Source organism: Nannospalax galili, unplaced genomic scaffold, assembly GCF_000622305.1.
Source record: "Nannospalax galili isolate Female #2095 unplaced genomic scaffold, S.galili_v1.0 scaffold1191, whole genome shotgun sequence".
In the NCBI taxonomy this organism is placed as follows: Eukaryota; Metazoa; Chordata; class Mammalia; order Rodentia; family Spalacidae; genus Nannospalax; species Nannospalax galili.
The window spans coordinates 948,763-966,513 of record NW_008330570.1 but is presented as its reverse complement, the minus strand read 5'-3'; the positions used below and the strand labels follow the sequence as shown (position 1 = coordinate 966,513).

Sequence of the window (17,751 nt, the reverse complement as noted above, 5' to 3'; positions counted from 1 at the left end):
TGTCTGGAAGGTTCTGTGAGAGTATAAAATAAGTATATTTCATGTTATTAAGGAGTCAAGCAATATTATAGGGAAGGTTAGGGAAGTTATTTGTGAATCAAGGTCAGAAAATTCACAGACATTCAGAATTAAGAAACTTTTATATAAAATATTTTCATGCAATTATGGTATCCTAATACTCCTTTTCTGGTGTAATTTATTCTTTAAACTTTAGTTTAATAGCCTTTTCTTATTGTCAGTCCTAAGACACAATGAAATTTTTTTTCATTATTCTACCACCCTTTTAATTTTAACATTTTCCCCATAACATTGTTTCCTCAGTTTACTGATAATGGACCAGTCATTGCATTTTAGGTCAACTGCTTCCTAATAGAATATGGAGAAAGAGTTTTTTCTGAATGCTATCTATATAAAACTCAAAGTCCTAGTTACTTCCAGGCAGCTTCCTACAGAGTAGTGGTTCTTCAGTGGGCTCCTTACTAAACCATGCCACTCCTCAAGGCTATATTTTATTACATAAAGCAAAAATTCTATATGATTTTTAACTTCCCCAGGCATTTCCAGAGTTTAACCTGGTTTGGAAGCCATCATGATAACTGACTTCCTCCAATAAATGTGAACTTTTGATTTCCTCTACATAGAGCAATACTTGGCTTTTGTATACATTTGAGGCTTGGGGTACTGCCTCCACTCATTACTTAATGTGTGCAGTAGTCTATATGTCTTTTATTTTTGTCTTAATTGATAAGGTATACCTTCCAGGGTATAGCTTAAAAACTTAATTTTATTTGCCTATAATTTGTATACATATCCAGCAAGGCAAATAGGTAGAGATTATTGTCCAAATGATTAGGCTCCCCACAGATACAATAGGACCACAGTGTATAAACCATTAGTAGTCTCTACAAAATAACTAAAATAACTAGTCTGTCAATATATACAATATAACAATTAGGGATAAATGTAAAGAAATGTGTGATCCAACACCTTTTCCTCATTAGACATTTCTTAATATTATGTCCTTACAACTTGTAGAAAAAGAATTCTTTGACAGAAATGACTGGTTTTTTTGTTTGTTTTTAAATTTAAAATTTTTTTATTACTTTTATTTTATGTGTATGCATGTATTGCTAGCATGTAGGTAAGTGCACCCATGTCATGCAATGCCCGCGGAGGTCAGAAGAGATTGTCGGATCCCCTGGGACTGGAGTTACGGACAGTTGTTAGCTGCTCTGTGGGTGCTGGGATTTGAACCCAGGTCTTCTGCAAGAACAACTAGTGTTCTTAACCGCTGAGCCATCTCTCCAGCCCAAGAAATGACTGTTTTTATATTCAGTAGATCTAGCCTGATAAGAGAGATGCAGTCTTTGAAAACATGTGCAAATCACCCGTTAAAATTACCTACTAAATTTAAATCTCAGATGAAGGCTCAGATATCTTTAAAGGCCTTAAAAGTAATGTTTAAAGGGTTTGTTGTTGTTATTGTTGTTGTTGTTGTTGTTTTATTTTGTTTTGAGGCAAGGTCTCATTGTATATCCCTGATTGACATTGAATTCAAAGATCTGCCAGCCTCTGCCTCCTGAATGCTAGGATTAAAGTTGTTCACCACCACACCCAGCCTGGTAATGCTTAAATTTAAGAACCATACCTTTAATCCCAGCACTGGGAGGCAGAGGCAGACAAATCTCTATGAGTTCAAGGCCAGCCTGATCAACATAGTGAGACCCTGCCCCCCCCAACACACACCAAAAAGAAATTTTGTCTATCTAGAATGGAATGAGTTATAATTTTTATTTGCAGTTTCTTTGCTGCCTCTATCACTTAAAGGCAGTATGAAACCATTGAGACATGCTCCTGTTAAAATGGCTATTATCAAAAAGACAAAAGAGAGGCTTTCAGGGATGTGGAGAAAAGGGAACACTGTATGTGGGTGGAAAGGAAAATTAGTGCTGCCATTATAAAGAAAAGCATGGGGTTCCTCAAAAAAACTAAAGACAGAACTACCATATGGTCTAGCAATCTGACTTCTGAGTATATAACCAAAGGAAACAAAATCAGTATGTTGAAGAGCTATCTGTACTCCATTATTTATTGCTATACTATTCACAGTAGCCAAGATATGGACTCAAGTGCTTATTAATAGATAAATAGAAATGAAAAGAATCTAATGTAGGTACTATATATGTATATAATGTGTGTATATATGTACACACATAAATATAGTGAAATACTGTTAAACCATAAAAAGAAGATAATCTAATATCTTTGACAACATGGTAAACATGGGTATTATTATACTCAGTAACTTAAGCCAAGCACAGAAAGATAAGAACAACATGATCTTACATACATATAGAATCTAAAGTAGTTTTAGAGAAACAGTAGAATAGTGGCTCTGAGAGGCTGAGGTGGTTGACAGGAAAGAGAGGGACTGCTGAGATGATGATGTTCAAACGACTACAGTTAGGTAGAAGGATAAGTCTAATTATTGTGTACATGATGGTTATAGTTAATGACAAAATATTACATTCTTGACCAATGCTGGGGGAATGAATTTTCTCACCACAGAAGTGATAATTGTGATATAACATATGTTAATTAGCTAGATTTAGCCATCCACAAGGAATATTATATAGAAAAATCATATTATATAGAAAATGCATAGAATTTCATCTATTTACTTAAATTTAAATTTAGTAGAAAAAGAAGAATGAGACAAATTGTGGCACTGTATCCTTGATTTTTTAAATCTTTACAGTGATTGGTATTTAGACAAGAAAAATTTGTCCTCCATCTGTCATCTTTTATTTCTTGCCCATTACTATTTCAAGGTGGCAGCTGCTATAAAATCCTAATATGCATTAACATTTTGTTCCTAGTTTTATGGTAGCTTTTGGCCAAGACAACTCATAATCTACTTCTTTCTTTCCTTCTTTCTTTGTTTTGGATATTGAACCTAGGGCCTCATACATACTAGGTTAGTGCTTTACCACTAAGCAATATCCCACCCTTTTGTTTGTTATTTGAGACAGTGTCTCATTTAGCCCAGGCTGGTTTTCAAGTTCATTATGTGACTGAGAATGATCTTGAATTCCCAACCTTCTTGCCTCTATCACCCAAGTGCTAGGATTACAGCCTAGACCATCATACCTACTTCATGAAGTGCTTTTTTTGTTTGTTTGTTTGTTTGTTTGTTTGTTTGTTTGTGAAGAAGTAAAGGCAAGAGTAATTAGCATTACAAGTTCTAGACAGGAAACTAGAAAAAAGTCAGAACAGGGCAATTTTCAAATGTTCATATGCGAATCCATTGTAATTTCTTGACAAGGGCTTCCAAAATCATCCCTCTATTGGGTTCCTCCTCATTTTTCTTTTGTCCGCCAAGGCTGGGCTCAAGAGTGATGGATTCAGGATTTGCTTTCAGGTATTTTGATAGCTCTTGGAGTGGTTAGAATCAGTGTCAGTTCCCTCTCAAAGGCTTCTAAGCAGGGGGAGAAAACAAATTTATCCATCATTTTAGAACAATAGCAGATCGTCTCCATTAGCTACAGGTGGGCACTACAGTATTGCAGACCAAGATTTGAAGTCTTACATCTGAGCAGCACTTTCTGGTTAGGAACAAAACCGTCAATGAGAAATAATTGTCTGAATAACTTTTTATATGGAGTTAAGCCTAATATCTTGGAAGTGTGATCCCTTGAACTTTTAAAGAAATATACTGATGGGGCTGGAGAGATGGCTCAGCGGTTGTTCTTGCAGAAGACCTGGGTTCGAATCCCAGCACCCACATGGCAGCAAACAACTGTCTATAACTCCTAATTCCAGGAGATCCAACGGCCTCTTCTGTCTGATGATTTTACTCCTTGGTTATACTTTCCTTTTGGGTGTTTAATACCATACAGTTGGACCAAATAAATCCATTTATTTTTACACTTAAGGTCATTTGAGGGTCTGTTCTTTGGGGGTTGCATGGGCTTGGGGCGAGTCCCTGGCTCCTTTCTTTTACCATTTCCATCTGTGTGAAGTAAGTCTAAGGTCCTGCTCGACCATGTCTGGCTTCACTTGGAAGCATGGATGAAATGTTTCCTCTTAGTTGACCCTCCTTTTTGTAGACTGGACACTAGTTCAAGTCCATCTGGTGGGGTCTCCATGGCCTCCCTGAACAGGGAGGACAGGTGACTCACCACAGTTACAGGACATTTCGAGAGATGTTCCATAAGTCCCCTGGAACTTAGTCGACCTTTGAGGGCAAGAGGCAAAAACTGCCCTTTAAGTCCCTCTGACGAGATTAGTATAGGCCTCAAAGTATGGCTGTTAAACATCCAATAAGGTTAGTTCTACCAGTCTGGTTCTTTTAATTACCATGTGCTATGTAGATAATCATGAAGTACTTTTAAAGGATGTTTACTACTTATCAGAGTCAATTTTTTTTTCTGGTCTTTTTGAGACAGGGTCTCCCTGTAGCTCCAGCTGTCTTGGAACTCACTATGTAGACCAGGCTAACCTTGATATCACAGAGATCTGCCAGCCTTTGCCTCCTGCATGCTACGGTTAAAGACTTGTACCCCCAAATCCAGCTATCAGAGTCAAATCTGAAGCCACATTTCAGTCAAAGAATCCATGGGAACACTTGCATAGACCAAATCAAAGCCATGGTTCTACACTGAGACTGAGGGAAGTGGGTGTTAAGATCACTTGAGTAACTTTAAACTCGGAGATGGATGCAGGTGGAGATAGTTTAGAAAAAAAATTCTTAGGTTCTGTTCAATTCAGAACCATTACTTAAGGAAAGTTTGGGCCAGTATGCTTCCCAAAGTCCTGGATAAGATAAATTCATGTGGGCTGCTGGATAAGTTGGATTTCTTGGCCCTACCCCATACTACTAAATGAATCTATAGCCTAAAATGTTTTCTTACAAGGAAATTTGGAAAATATAAAGCTAAGTTTCACTAGATTTTAATAGCTATAACTGAAAAATTATGTTTAATACTTTATTTTGACAATATTCTCTCATTTTGGGAGATTCATAAGACACATTTAAGGTGTTTTTAAATACCCAAGAAGGTACCTGTTTAAGCTTATTTTAAGTTTAAAGCTTATTTTAAGTTAAATAAGTTTCAGAGAATTTATTTTTCCACACAGTGCTTTTTCCTGTACTAGTCATGGGAAGTGTTGTGATGTACGTATGTATGTATACATAATCTACAAAGTAGTTTTATAAGTTCTGTTTATCTACTTATAGTTGGATAATAGATCATAATTTCTTAACTTTGAAATGTCCATGATATATTGTTACATGAAAAGGTAGGCTAAGAAAGCACAGCATATGTAGTCTAATCTCACTCTTGTAGCCTATCCCATTCTAGATTAATAAAATATAGTCAGGCTCTGAGTGGTGAATTATAAATGACTTTGTCTTTGCTTGTTCATCTTTTTGTCACTTTAACTTTATATGCATAAAATAAAACACTAGGTATGGTATCTCATGCCTTTAATCCTACCACATGGGAGACTAAGGAAAGGACTTCAACAAGTTGGAGGCCAGCTTGGGCTACATAAAGAGTTCCAGAGTTGTCTAGGCTATAAAATCATATCCTGTCTCAAAATAACCCATGTGTGTTTATGTGTACATATCTGTATATGTATCATAAGCGTAGATGGTAGGAATTTATATTATCAAGAAGTTTGGAAGTATTGCTATAAAACATTAACTACCCATATTAATGATAAACTGGATTCTTATTTGAAGCTTGGGTAATGTAGTTAATTCTATGGTCCATATAGCTGAAAATCTCGTTATATCAAATTTTGTTGAAAATATTTAAAATATTAATTTACTTGCCTCTTAAAGAAATTTTGATGAATTCAGTAGAGTTTATTCACTGATAATTGAAAATCTTAAACTATCCAGAAAGGATTGAGGGAGAGGAAGGGAAGGGAATGGAGGAAGAGGGAGGAGAGTTCACAACCATCTAGTAGTAAATTTTTTTCTTTATCTAATAGCAATTTTTAATGTGTTCTCATACCTAAGGAAACACTAAAAAGATCATATGCTGCAGATATTTTATATCTGCTCAGTTAATATCAGTAAAGCAAACTTGTTCCCTGTTATTTCAGTACAAAATTGGGAAAGATCATATTCCTAAATAGCTAAATATCCACAGCTAATATACTTAGGGAAATTTTAATATTTCCTTTCCTTGGCAGCTAGTTGAGGGCTCTTCTGGGAAGAAATGAAACAAAACAAAAAAATTTATCAAAGATTGTTTTTAATATTTTATCATTTTTATTTTATGTGTATGCATATAAGTGCACCTGTGTTGTGCAATGCCCACAGAGGTCAGAAGAGGGCACCATATCCCCTGGAACTGGAATTACAAATGGTTGTTAGCCACCATGTAGGTGCTGGGAACTGAACCCAAGTCCTCTGCAAGAGGAGCCAGTGCTCTTAACCACTGAGCCACCTCTCCAGCCCAAAAGCTGTTAAAGATTTTTAAAAAGATATCTAAGGTATTCGTAATACATGTTCCATTATATCCCTTCCTGATAAATATTCTAAAAAGTTTAGAAATGGACACAGAAGCAAGTAAGCTGGGCTTGGTCACACACCTATCTCAGCACTCAGAAGCCTGAAGCAGGAGAATAGCGAGTTTAAGGCCAGCTTGAACAAAGTAGTAAGACCCTGTCTCAAAACAAAAGGAAGTCAGAGGGAAAGATACATGCAGAATATCTGGCAAAACTTATATCAGAAATAAGGCCAGGACCTGAGATTAAAATGAAATTTCAAACTTAATATTAAAACCCATTTAGGAGGAAAATTTGGTATACAGAGTAAATACTTAGGCAACCAAGTCTGTAATGAGTTGTGGCTACCTTACCCTCAATTTAAAGTTCAGTGATGTTAAATATGGTTGAAGCTATTAGTGTAAATGGTATTTAAAGATTGACTAGCTATGTGTGATTCAGGCCATTTGTATTTTGGAAGTTGCATGTTCTTTGGTGGTTATGCAGAAAATAGTTGTCATTCAAATCCTCCTATGTATCTAGCCCCATGCTAGATACTACTTCACAATAATTACTGGAATCCATTTTAGTGTTGAGTAAAGTAAAACAAACAAACCACATGGGCTAAGGTTATTTGCATTAAATCCTAAACTTGGGCTTTTATTTTGTTGTTTTTGGGGGGAGGGGGTGTTGTTGTTTGAGACAGGGTCTCCATATAGCCCCAGCTGGCCTGGAACTTGTTATGTAGACCAGGCCTCTCTCAGAGATCCACCTGCCTCTGCCTCCTGATTGTACCACTCCTGGCTCCAATTCCTAAATTTGTAAATGGCAAAGTCAGAAGCATGTCTGAATCTGACACTAAGCCGAATTCTTTTCTTTGTTTGTGCTGTCTTCCTGTTTACTATCTCACCTAAACAATCAAGCACCAGAATTTTAGTTAACTGAGGAGCCATACCGTGTTTTTTTTTAATACTTTATTATTATTTTTATTTTATGTGTATGAGTGTATTGCCTGCATGTATGTGAGTGCACCCATGTCGTGCAATACCGCGGAGGTCAGAAGAGGGCTTCGGATTCCCCGGGAACTGGAGTTAAGGACGGTTCATAGCTGCCATGTGGGTGCTGGGAATCGAACCCGGGTCCTCTGCAAGAGCAGTCAGTGCTCTTAACTGCTGAGCCATCTCTCTAGCCCCAAGCCACACTATGTTCTAATTAATTGAAGTTTTAAGGATTAGGGCATTTATAGCTCAAAGTAGACTGCTTGCCTAACATCTTTAAGGTCTTAGATTGGATTTGCATCACTGAAAAAAAGGAAATTTTTCTGAATCAAATAATTACCTTTTTCTCATTTGAAAGAATAGCACTTAGTGGATTATAATATACTTAATTATATTCCATACATCATCATCTAAAATAATCTAACTTCAAAACTTAGAGTATTATGCTTTCCTTATATTAAATTGTTTCCCAAATTTCAAAATTTTTACACGTTTAATTGCAGTCGTACAGATTTATACAGCATAATTAACCAAAAGATTGTTGATGTTTCTATAATCCACATTAAATATCTTAAAATTCCCATGTTAGCTTGATTTTCTAGTTGTTTCTTGTTTAGGGATCTGATCAATAAGAAAATTTCTCTTACTTAATCTCCATTATAAAATTAAGTCTTAATTCCTACCAGAGTAAAAGCATAAATTGTGATACGTGTTTGAGAACATAGCTAAGATTGAAAGTCTGTCCTTTAAAGAAGAGGTATGGCAGTTGATCACATGTCAATATTAGCCTCATTTAAATGAGCTTCAAATAGAAGATCAATCAGCTGGTATTTACATCCTGGATGATTTTATTGCAAAGCATAGTATAAAATTCAATCAAGAGTAGAAAAATAAGAATGTGACACAACAGCCTTTACACTTATTCTGCTACTGAAGAATAATATATAAAAGGAACTTGGGAAATAAGGAGAAATCATGTTGGAAATTCAAGTAGAAGTCAGATTGTTCCAGGCTGTTCTATGTATTTGATAGTCACTAGTCCTGCATGGCTAGTGTAACTGAGGAAGAGAATTCTACATCCTGTCTAATTTCAAATGACTATTTGTAGGCTGATGGCTACTATATTGAGCAGTGCAGCTCTGTAAAATAGCTGATAGGTGCTTCCCAACATATGAGGAGATCCTGGAATAAATGAGCAAGTTATAGAAATGGATAAATAGATAAGTAAAATAAAATGGAATATATTGTCTTTCTTCTCTGGCCCTTTATCAGCTCATGTTAATAACGTATTTTATAATGCCACCTTTCTATTGAAGCTGTATTTTCCTAAATATATTGTTAAAAATATACAAACAGAATTGTTAATATAATTTTAGAAGTGGCTATAGCAAAATTTTACTTATGTCCATCCAAGAAAATATCAGTTTCCCTTAAAGATATGTTTTCATACTTTATTATTTCATTAAATACTGAGTTCTCTATGTATTATATTTGGCAAACATGACAGTGGTGTAGCTGAAACTGCCAAATGAGGAAGGAATGTGGCTTCTTGGGTATAGGTCTTGATTGTTTCAATTAAGTTTATATCCTTGTTTCAGTACTTGGGCAGATTTATCATACTGTAGATTTATAACAAACGTGTTACCTTCCTTAGTTGATACTGGATATCCAAGATCATAAAACAGCATATCTTCTCTTTATTTAAAGTAATATGCATCTCTTTTTTTTTTTTTTTTTTTTTTTTTGAGCTAGGGTCTCCCTGTAGTCCCCAACTGGCCTGGAACTCGCTGTGTAGACCAGGTTAGCCTCACAAAGATCCACCTACCTCTACCTCCTGGTGCTAGGATTAAAGCTGTGTGTCACCATGCCCAACTCAGTAATATGCGTATTGAAGAAAATATTAATTGATCTTTTTAAGTTAAGTTTCTTTTACATGTTATTTAAAATATAACTGAGCCAGGCATAGTGGTATAGGCACATTGTAATCTTTGCACACAGGAGGCCAAAGCAAGAGGATGATAAGTCTGAGGCCAACCTGAACTACATGACACGTTCCAGGCTAGCCTGAGCTACATATAGACTTGGTCTCAAAAAAAAGGAAAATGTCTTTTTAAAAAATAGTAGTAACATTTCTTACAGGCTAAATTTTAACAGTCATTTGTGATAGTAAATCTTGTGTTTCAATGAGTATGATAGATTGCTCAATCTATTAAATCTCAAACTAGAATTCCATGGTATTACTAAAACATCAATGACATTTTAATACTCCATAGTCTGGAATAGTCCTTAAATATTTACTAAGCACTTTCCTTAGTAGTTAGAATTACCACCTATTGATAAAGCTTTAAGACAGAAGTAAATGATGTTATTAAGTGATTTAACTGCCTTAACTTAGAGTTTGTTCTTTATTAGTAGTAAATCATTGGTTTTATCTTAATTTGCCTATTAAAATTCAAACATTATAACATTAAAAATAATGCATATATGTCTGATAACTTGTCAAACAGGAACTTAGTGATTCACTTTCCTCAGTAAACAAAGAACTCTGCAGACCACTGAGAGGGTGAATTTTATGATATATTGATTATATCTCAATAGAGTTGTTACTTTAAAAATCAGCCAGCAAAAGAGAATAAAATAAAACTTGTTAAAGATAACACTGAAAAAAAAAGGAAGAAAGTACTTCATGGTATTAGGAATGCAGACAATAAATTTGCATAGGTGTTCCATTATAGGAAAGATTTGATATTCTCCTAGTTTGGGGTTTTATCATGGACCTAATTTATGTCAGGAGGCACACATTCAAGTAGGACTGAGTTAAAGCCTATCATCAAGTGGTATATTTCAACTAGAATTTGCCCCCCTCCTCAGATCTCTGAACTATTTGTCTGAGTTATTCTTTGAGTCAGAGCAGGCAGCAGCTGGGAGGGCATTTTCAATGAGGTTCTTGGTAGAAATAAGACCTGGTAACTCTCCTTTGCCCAACATTCAAGTTTCAGAATTTTAACTAGGTTTCTCTTTTGTTTGAAACAGTGATGACTCGTGGCACTGCCTCCAGCCCATCCTATAGATTCATATTGAATGATGGGACAATGCTTAGCGCCCACACCAAGTGTAAACTTTGCTACCCTCAAAGTCCAGACATGCAACCTTTCATCATGGGAATTCATATCATCGACAGGTACTACTTATTTGGAGAGAAATTCTAAGTTAGGCATAAGATAGTATGATGAGTATTTCCATAATTAATATTAGTTATCCATCAGTATATCCATATTGGGTTTTAGACTTTTGTTACCAAATAGCTTTGTTTTTATAAAGGGAGACAGGAAAGGTGAGACTGAAAAATCTGTTTTTGTAGGGGATGAAAACAAAATGACACCAAAAAATTTACAGCATTCCATATATGAACTTACATTTTTAGAAGAGATTTCAGAGTTAATAACGTTATTTATATTTTTAAAGGTACTTAATTTTATTAGGACAAATTTTATGACTCTTGAGTTCAAGCCGACAGTTTATCATAGACGTCTTATTCATTAAACTATCAACTTGAGATCTTTCAATGTTGTTACTTCTAATTTGTTCCCCTCTCTAAGTAAGTTTTATACTGATACACATAGTGAATTCATGAAATTATTCTTTTGTGTTACAATTTAGTAAAAGCTGTACATTTATAACTATTTAAAATTTAGCATTAAAAAACGGACATTTCCCCTCACTTCATCTTTTCTTCATCTGATGTTTTGCTTATTGAAACATGGTAATGCCAGTCACAAATCTGTTATCATAATTATGAATTTGAGTGAAGAGTGCAGTTAAAACCTGGATTGAGTATTCTTTTTTTTTCTAGTTTTAGTTGAAATTTTTCTTGTGAGTGGAATTAGCACAGTTTTTTTTTTCATATTGTGGTTTCTCTTTCAAAACATCTGCTACCTCTGCATATCACCCTTTTTAATTTTCACATCAGTGACACAGTATTTTTCTTACCCAGTCTTCCTCTTTGGAGTTGAAATACTTAAAAGCTGTAACAGGGGAATCATGAATAAAATGCTTTCTAAACAAAGGTGTGGGAAATTTCTCTTTCAAACAAAACTATTATTGTAATATTAAATATTTGTGTGAATTTTATAAAAGTTTAATAGTTTGTCTATTGCGTTTTTCCCAACACCAAGAAAGATTTCTTTTCATATAATTGGAACGATTATCACATTTAAGAGTCCATAAGCACTATTCCTAGGAAATACTGCTGACATTTCACAGTAGTAATGGCAGTCCACTGGTTTTCCTTAATTTAGGGTGATACAGAAACTTTGTATTTTATTGGAACGTTAATGGAGCTAATGGTCTTTCTTATAATATCTTCATGAAAAATATTATAATAGAAACAAATGAAGATGATTGAATAATGTATTTTTCTCCCCTAGGGAGCACAGTGGGCTTTCTCCTCAAGATGACACTAATTCTGGTATGTCAATTCCCCGAATAAACCCCTCCGTCAATCCTAGTATCTCTCCAGCTCTTGGTGTGGCCCGTTCATCCACATTGCCACCATCCAACAACAGCATGGTCTCTGCCAGAGTAAACCGCCAACAGAGCTCAGATCTTAACAGCAGCAGCAGTCATGGTAATTCAAACAACCACCAAGGGAGTTTTGGATGCTCACCTGGAAATCAGATTGTAGCCAATGTTGCCTTAAACCAGGGACAGGCAGGTTCTCAGAGCAGTAATCCCTCTTTAAACCTCAACAGTTCTCCTATGGAAGGTACAGGAATTTCCCTTGCACAGTTCATGTCTCCAAGGAGACAGGTTACCTCTGGCTTGGCAACAAGGGCCAGAATGCCAAACAATTCATTTCCTCCAAATATTCCAACATTAAGCTCCCCAGTTGGCATTACAAGTGGTGCCTGTAATAATAATAATCGATCCTATTCAAATATCCCAGTAACATCTTTACAAGGTATGAATGAAGGACCCAATAACTCTGTTGGCTTCTCTGCCAGTTCTCCAGTCCTCAGGCAGATGAGTTCACAGAATTCACCTAGCAGATTAAGTATGCAACCAGCAAAAGCTGAGTCCAAAGATAACAAAGAGATTGCATCCATTTTAAATGAAATGATTCAATCGGACAACAGCGCTAGTGATGGTAAACCTCTGGATTCAGGACTTATGCATAACAACGACAGACTTTCAGATGGAGACAGTAAATACTCTCAAACTAGTCACAAACTAGTGCAGCTATTGACAACAACTGCAGAACAGCAGTTACGGCATGCCGATATAGACACAAGCTGCAAGGATGTACTGTCTTGCACAGGCACTTCCAGCTCTGCTTCTTCTAACTCTTCAGGAGGTACTTGCCCCTCCTCTCATAGCTCTCTGACTGAGCGGCACAAAATTCTGCACCGGCTTTTACAGGAGGGTAGCCCCTCAGATATCACCACTTTGTCTGTGGAACCTGACAAAAAGGACAGTGCATCAACTTCCACTTCTGTGTCAGTGACTGGACAAACCCAAGGGAACTCTAGTGTAAAACTAGAACTGGATGCTTCAAAGAAAAAGGACTCAAAAGACCATCAGCTCCTACGTTATCTTTTAGACAAAGATGAGAAAGATTTAAGATCAACTCCAAACCTGAGCCTGGATGATGTAAAGGTAAAAGTGGAAAAAAAAGAACAGATGGATCCTTGTAATACAAACCCAACTCCAATAACCAAACCTGCTCCTGAGGAAGTTAAGCTGGAGTCCCAGAGTCAGGTAGGTGATTTCTTGCTTCATAGATTGATCTTTTCCTTTTTCTACTCCCACCATAGACCAGATTTGGATGCATACTATATTGTCCTTTTAGCACATACTAAGAGGCTTGTTTCAGTGGTTGAAAAATCATGGAAAATCCTCAGACATTCCTTTTAGATCTTTACATGCTACAATATTAATGTGGCATTTTAAAAACTTACCTTTCTTTATTTCTTTTTGTTCCTATACAATTAGAGTTCAAAAGTTAAGATTTTTTATTTTGGATAGGATCACACTGTGTAGCCCTTGCTGACCTGGAACTCTACATAGACCAGGCCGGCCTCAAATTCACAGAGATCCACTTGCTCTGCATCCCGAGTTCTGGGATTAAAATTTTGTCCCACAATGCCCAGCATCCTAGGACCTTTTTAAATATACCTTTTCTGCCCCTTCCTCCCAGCCTCACATATTAAATCCAACTCTGGGATAGAACCTATGACCAGTTGCGTTTTTAAAAAGTTCTCCAAAACACTCTAGTATATAGCTAAGTTTGGGACCCTCTGATGTATACAAAGTCAGAGAGAAATGTGAGGAGATAGATATGGCTCCCTGTTGAAGGAAAGCATTTTATAAGGGTGCTTTCATTCACATCTACTTCTAACCATCCTCAAGAGAAGAAAGGGACTTGGATATTCTGGGTGGCAGATTATTGCCCTTATGCAGCATGCCCTGAAACAGAAGTAAATAAAAAGAAGCCTATTTGTAAGTATTGGAAACATCTATGTTTAGCATGGAGTGGAGCTGGTATGAAAATTAACAAGCATATTCATTTATTGAATCATTGTTTATAAACCATCAAAGAATATCAAACAAAGATGGTCACTCCCCCTTTAAGAACTTTTCATATTAGAGATAGAATAGAACTTCACAAAATGAATGATATTGCATTCAAATGCAGTTTATTAAGAAGATTCATACTTATGCCTAGATCCTTAAATTTTGTGAAACAGCTTGATTTTTTTGCCCTTAACATTTCTAGAGTGTCTTTCTTCCTTCAGGCATCATACATTCTAGGCACAAAAAGTCCCTTTCCTTCCTGAACTAAGCCACATCCCTCTCCCTATTTTGATTGTTTCTTTACATGTGTACTCTTTGAAGATAAGGTTGTGTCTTGTGTTTTTGATAAAGCAAAGCTAACAGTTTTTTTAACATCAGGGTTTTTTATATCAGTTTTTTAAAGCAGAAAAACAACTTTAAATAATAAGTATATTAAAACTCTCATGCTTTAAGAATTAATTTTAAAAGTTTCAGCTTTATCAAATAATTTATCAAATAATGTTGATATGATAGTACATCTGTCTTAGTGCCCACATGCACACATTTCTGCTGAGTTTATACTTAGAAGTGGAATTGTACAGTCCTAAGTTATATGTATACTCACTGTTAGTAGGTAATGTGATGATGTCAGTTTTTTAAATTGAGCCATTCTAGGATATGTGTATAGTAGCTCATAGTTTTAATTTGTATTCTATGACAAATGTTCGTCAATCATTTGGATACTTTCTTTCATAAATTGACTAGTCTAGTTGTGCCCCTTCTTGTAAATGTTTTGTCCTTTGCTTGAATATGTGTCCTTCATACATTATTTTCAGATATATTCTCCATGCTGTGGCCTGCATTTTTACTTATGGATTGATTTGATTTTTTGTTATTATTTTATTTGGTTTTGGTTTTTTGTGAAGTGAAAACTATTTATTTTAATGCGGTTGAATTTGTCAGTCTTTTCCTGTATGGTTAATACTTTTTGCCTATGTTTAACAAAAGACATGCTCAAAAATCTTCATGGAGCTTTACTTGTATCAGCCAAAAACTGGAACAGCCCAAAACTCCATCACTGAAGAATGGATAATTATATTGTGACATGTTCATACAAAGGGATATTATTCAGCAGTGAAAATGAAGGCATTACTGCTACGTATGGCAATATGTCTGAACTCAGGAAATACAACTTTGAAAAACTCAAGACTTTTTAAGTACATTCATACAATTCTATTTATACAATCTAGAAGAAAAATTTTAGTCCAATTAAATAATGAAACCCAAATATATAGACATTTTGTGCTAATTAATTATATCAAAGTAATCATAGTATAGTAATACGCTAAAAGTTCAACTTTATTTTATACAAAGCTTAGATAGGGACTATTTATTCCTGTTAAAATTCTTTGGTGGGAAGTGATTTCTGAGATCTTTGAAGTGTGGACGTACTTAAAAAAATTTTTTTCACAAACTTCTTAAATTTTATTTATTTTAAAGGTATAATCAGTAAAATCATGCTCACTTTGGCAGCACATATACTAAAATTGGAACGATACAGAGAAGATTATCAAGGCCCCTCACAAGGATGACACACAAATTAGTGAAGCATTCCACTTTTTTTTTTTTTTGAAAAACATATGAAAGTCGATTAAAAGCTTTTGGAATAAAAAAAAAAAGATATAATCAGTAAATTTAAAGTAAAACAATTTACAAGATTTTGAAAATAGGACAGAAAAATTAAAACACCATAATGCCATCATAACAGTAATATTTTCATCTTTCCAGTCCAGTCTTTTTCTTTTATGCGTATTTTATGCCAAGATATATTAAATAAATAACCAATACTATATCCTGTTGTATATTGCTATTATTCTTAATTAGATTATTATATTTTATTAGATTATGATAGGTAGACCATGTAATTTCAGTGCAGATCCACTTGTTCTATTTATCTCTTCTTATTTCCTTCTTTTTTAAAGTTGAGAATGGTTTTTACTACTTTATTTTTTTAAGCTTTTTTTATTATTTTATGTGTGTGTGTGTGTGTGTGTGTTGTTCTCGTTGTGTGTGTGTGTGTATTGCCTGCATGTAGGTAAGTGCACCCATGTCATGCAATGCCTACATTGGTCAGAAGAGGCTGTTGGATCCCCTGGGACTGGAGTTATGGACAGTTGTTAACTGCCGTGTGGGTGCTGGGATTCGAACCTGGGTCTTCTGCAATAACAACCAGTGTTCTTAACCACTGAGCCATCTCTCCAGCCCCATCTCTTCTTATTTCAAAAGAGTCTCTTTCTCTTTTGATTTATACAACTTGAACAATTTCTTTCCTACATTTTTTTCAGATGAAAACATAAAATATATCTCCTCTAACTTTGATTTCTCTTCTTAGTTTACAGCTGACCTTGACCAGTTTGATCAGTTGCTGCCCACACTGGAGAAGGCAGCACAGTTGCCAAGCTTATGTGAGACAGACAGGATGGATGGTGCTGTCACCAATGTAAACATCAAATCAGAGATCCTGCCAGCTTCACTCCAGTCCACCACTGCCAGACCCACTTCCCGACTGAACAGTATGTGGATTGGCACTTTGTTTCTCTCCATTACTGTAGATGCCTTTTGTTTATTAAGATTGAAGCATCTTTCCATTTTGTCACTATAAACAATAGGCAATTATATTTAGATTTAAGAACTTAAATAATCATTCCTTTTTTTGAGACTGAGTCTGATGAATCTCAGGTTGGCCTCAAATTCACTTTGTAGCTGAGGGCAACTTTGAACTCCTGGTCCTCCTGCCTTCACCTCTCAAGTATTAGTTATAGGCATGCATCTTGTGTATTTTATATTGTAGATACTTTCTACCTTTTTGTAATTGATGTTACAATGAGCAATTGATGATAAAGAGATAAATTTTGTGTTCTTACCTGAAGAACCCCATAACAACACCTAGAAATACAATATTGAATCAAAATTATGTTCTCAAATATCTTTCTTGAACATTAGTCTGAGAAGTTGCAAAAAGAAAAGATTCTCTGCTAAAGTACCCTAAATAAATGCAGCATGTCCTAGGTATTCCCTTACTAGAGTTTTAGGTGCCTGTTAACAGTTTTTGAGAGATCTTAACAAAATGAATTCATATTTCTTTAACCCAGCATTTCTCAGACTTTCCAGATTATAGAATTCCTTTTCTCAAATAATATATATTACCTCTCACAGAGTAAGTTATGCATGGAGTATTATTTAGGAGACCACCTTACCTTGTCAAAATATGTCACTGTTATTCCAACCCAGGTTAATATTCTCTTAACTAAGACATACTTTAATAATATAATACTAGAAATTCATGAAATAGGACTGTCAGTCTTTTTTTACACATCAAATTTCAAAATTGGGAAATCAGTGATGCTGATTCCTCTGCATGACCTTGAAGGTAAAGGAAAGCAATCAGTCAACTTTCTGAATGAATATGGGTTCCTGGCCTTAGTCCTGTCCATCTTCTAATGGGATCCAGTTTGAGTCTTCGCTTATTTCAGTCTTACTGGAGCTTTACATGTCATGACCCAATTCCTAAAAATTTACCAAGATTTTGAGGCAGCTGCAAAGAAGACTCGGGTCATCACTGACGTTTTTGGGAGCACTATTTTAGCTGGCTAGGACACTAGAGGAGGAGTCAGAAGCCTGGATTCAAGCTGCACATTCT

General features: G+C 35.4%; 1 protein-coding gene and 1 non-coding gene across 8 annotated transcripts in view; both read left to right on the top strand.

Annotated features, from left to right (window-relative positions):
• Ncoa1 (nuclear receptor coactivator 1) overlaps positions 1-17,751 on the top strand; it is a 306,946-nt gene that overhangs the window by 233,402 nt on the left and 55,793 nt on the right. For all 7 annotated transcript variants that reach the window (XM_029553833.1, XM_029553836.1, XM_029553826.1 and 4 more), the window contains 3 exons: positions 10,533-10,680; positions 11,927-13,256; positions 16,444-16,624. In XM_029553833.1, coding sequence (XP_029409693.1) covers positions 10,533-10,680; positions 11,927-13,256; positions 16,444-16,624 — 1,659 coding nt within the window. The remainder of the gene's footprint in view (positions 1-10,532; positions 10,681-11,926; positions 13,257-16,443; positions 16,625-17,751) is intronic.
• Positions 15,569-15,674, top strand: LOC115066939. Its single transcript, XR_003846377.1, has one exon. It is a non-coding gene; the product is annotated as a U6 spliceosomal RNA (small nuclear RNA).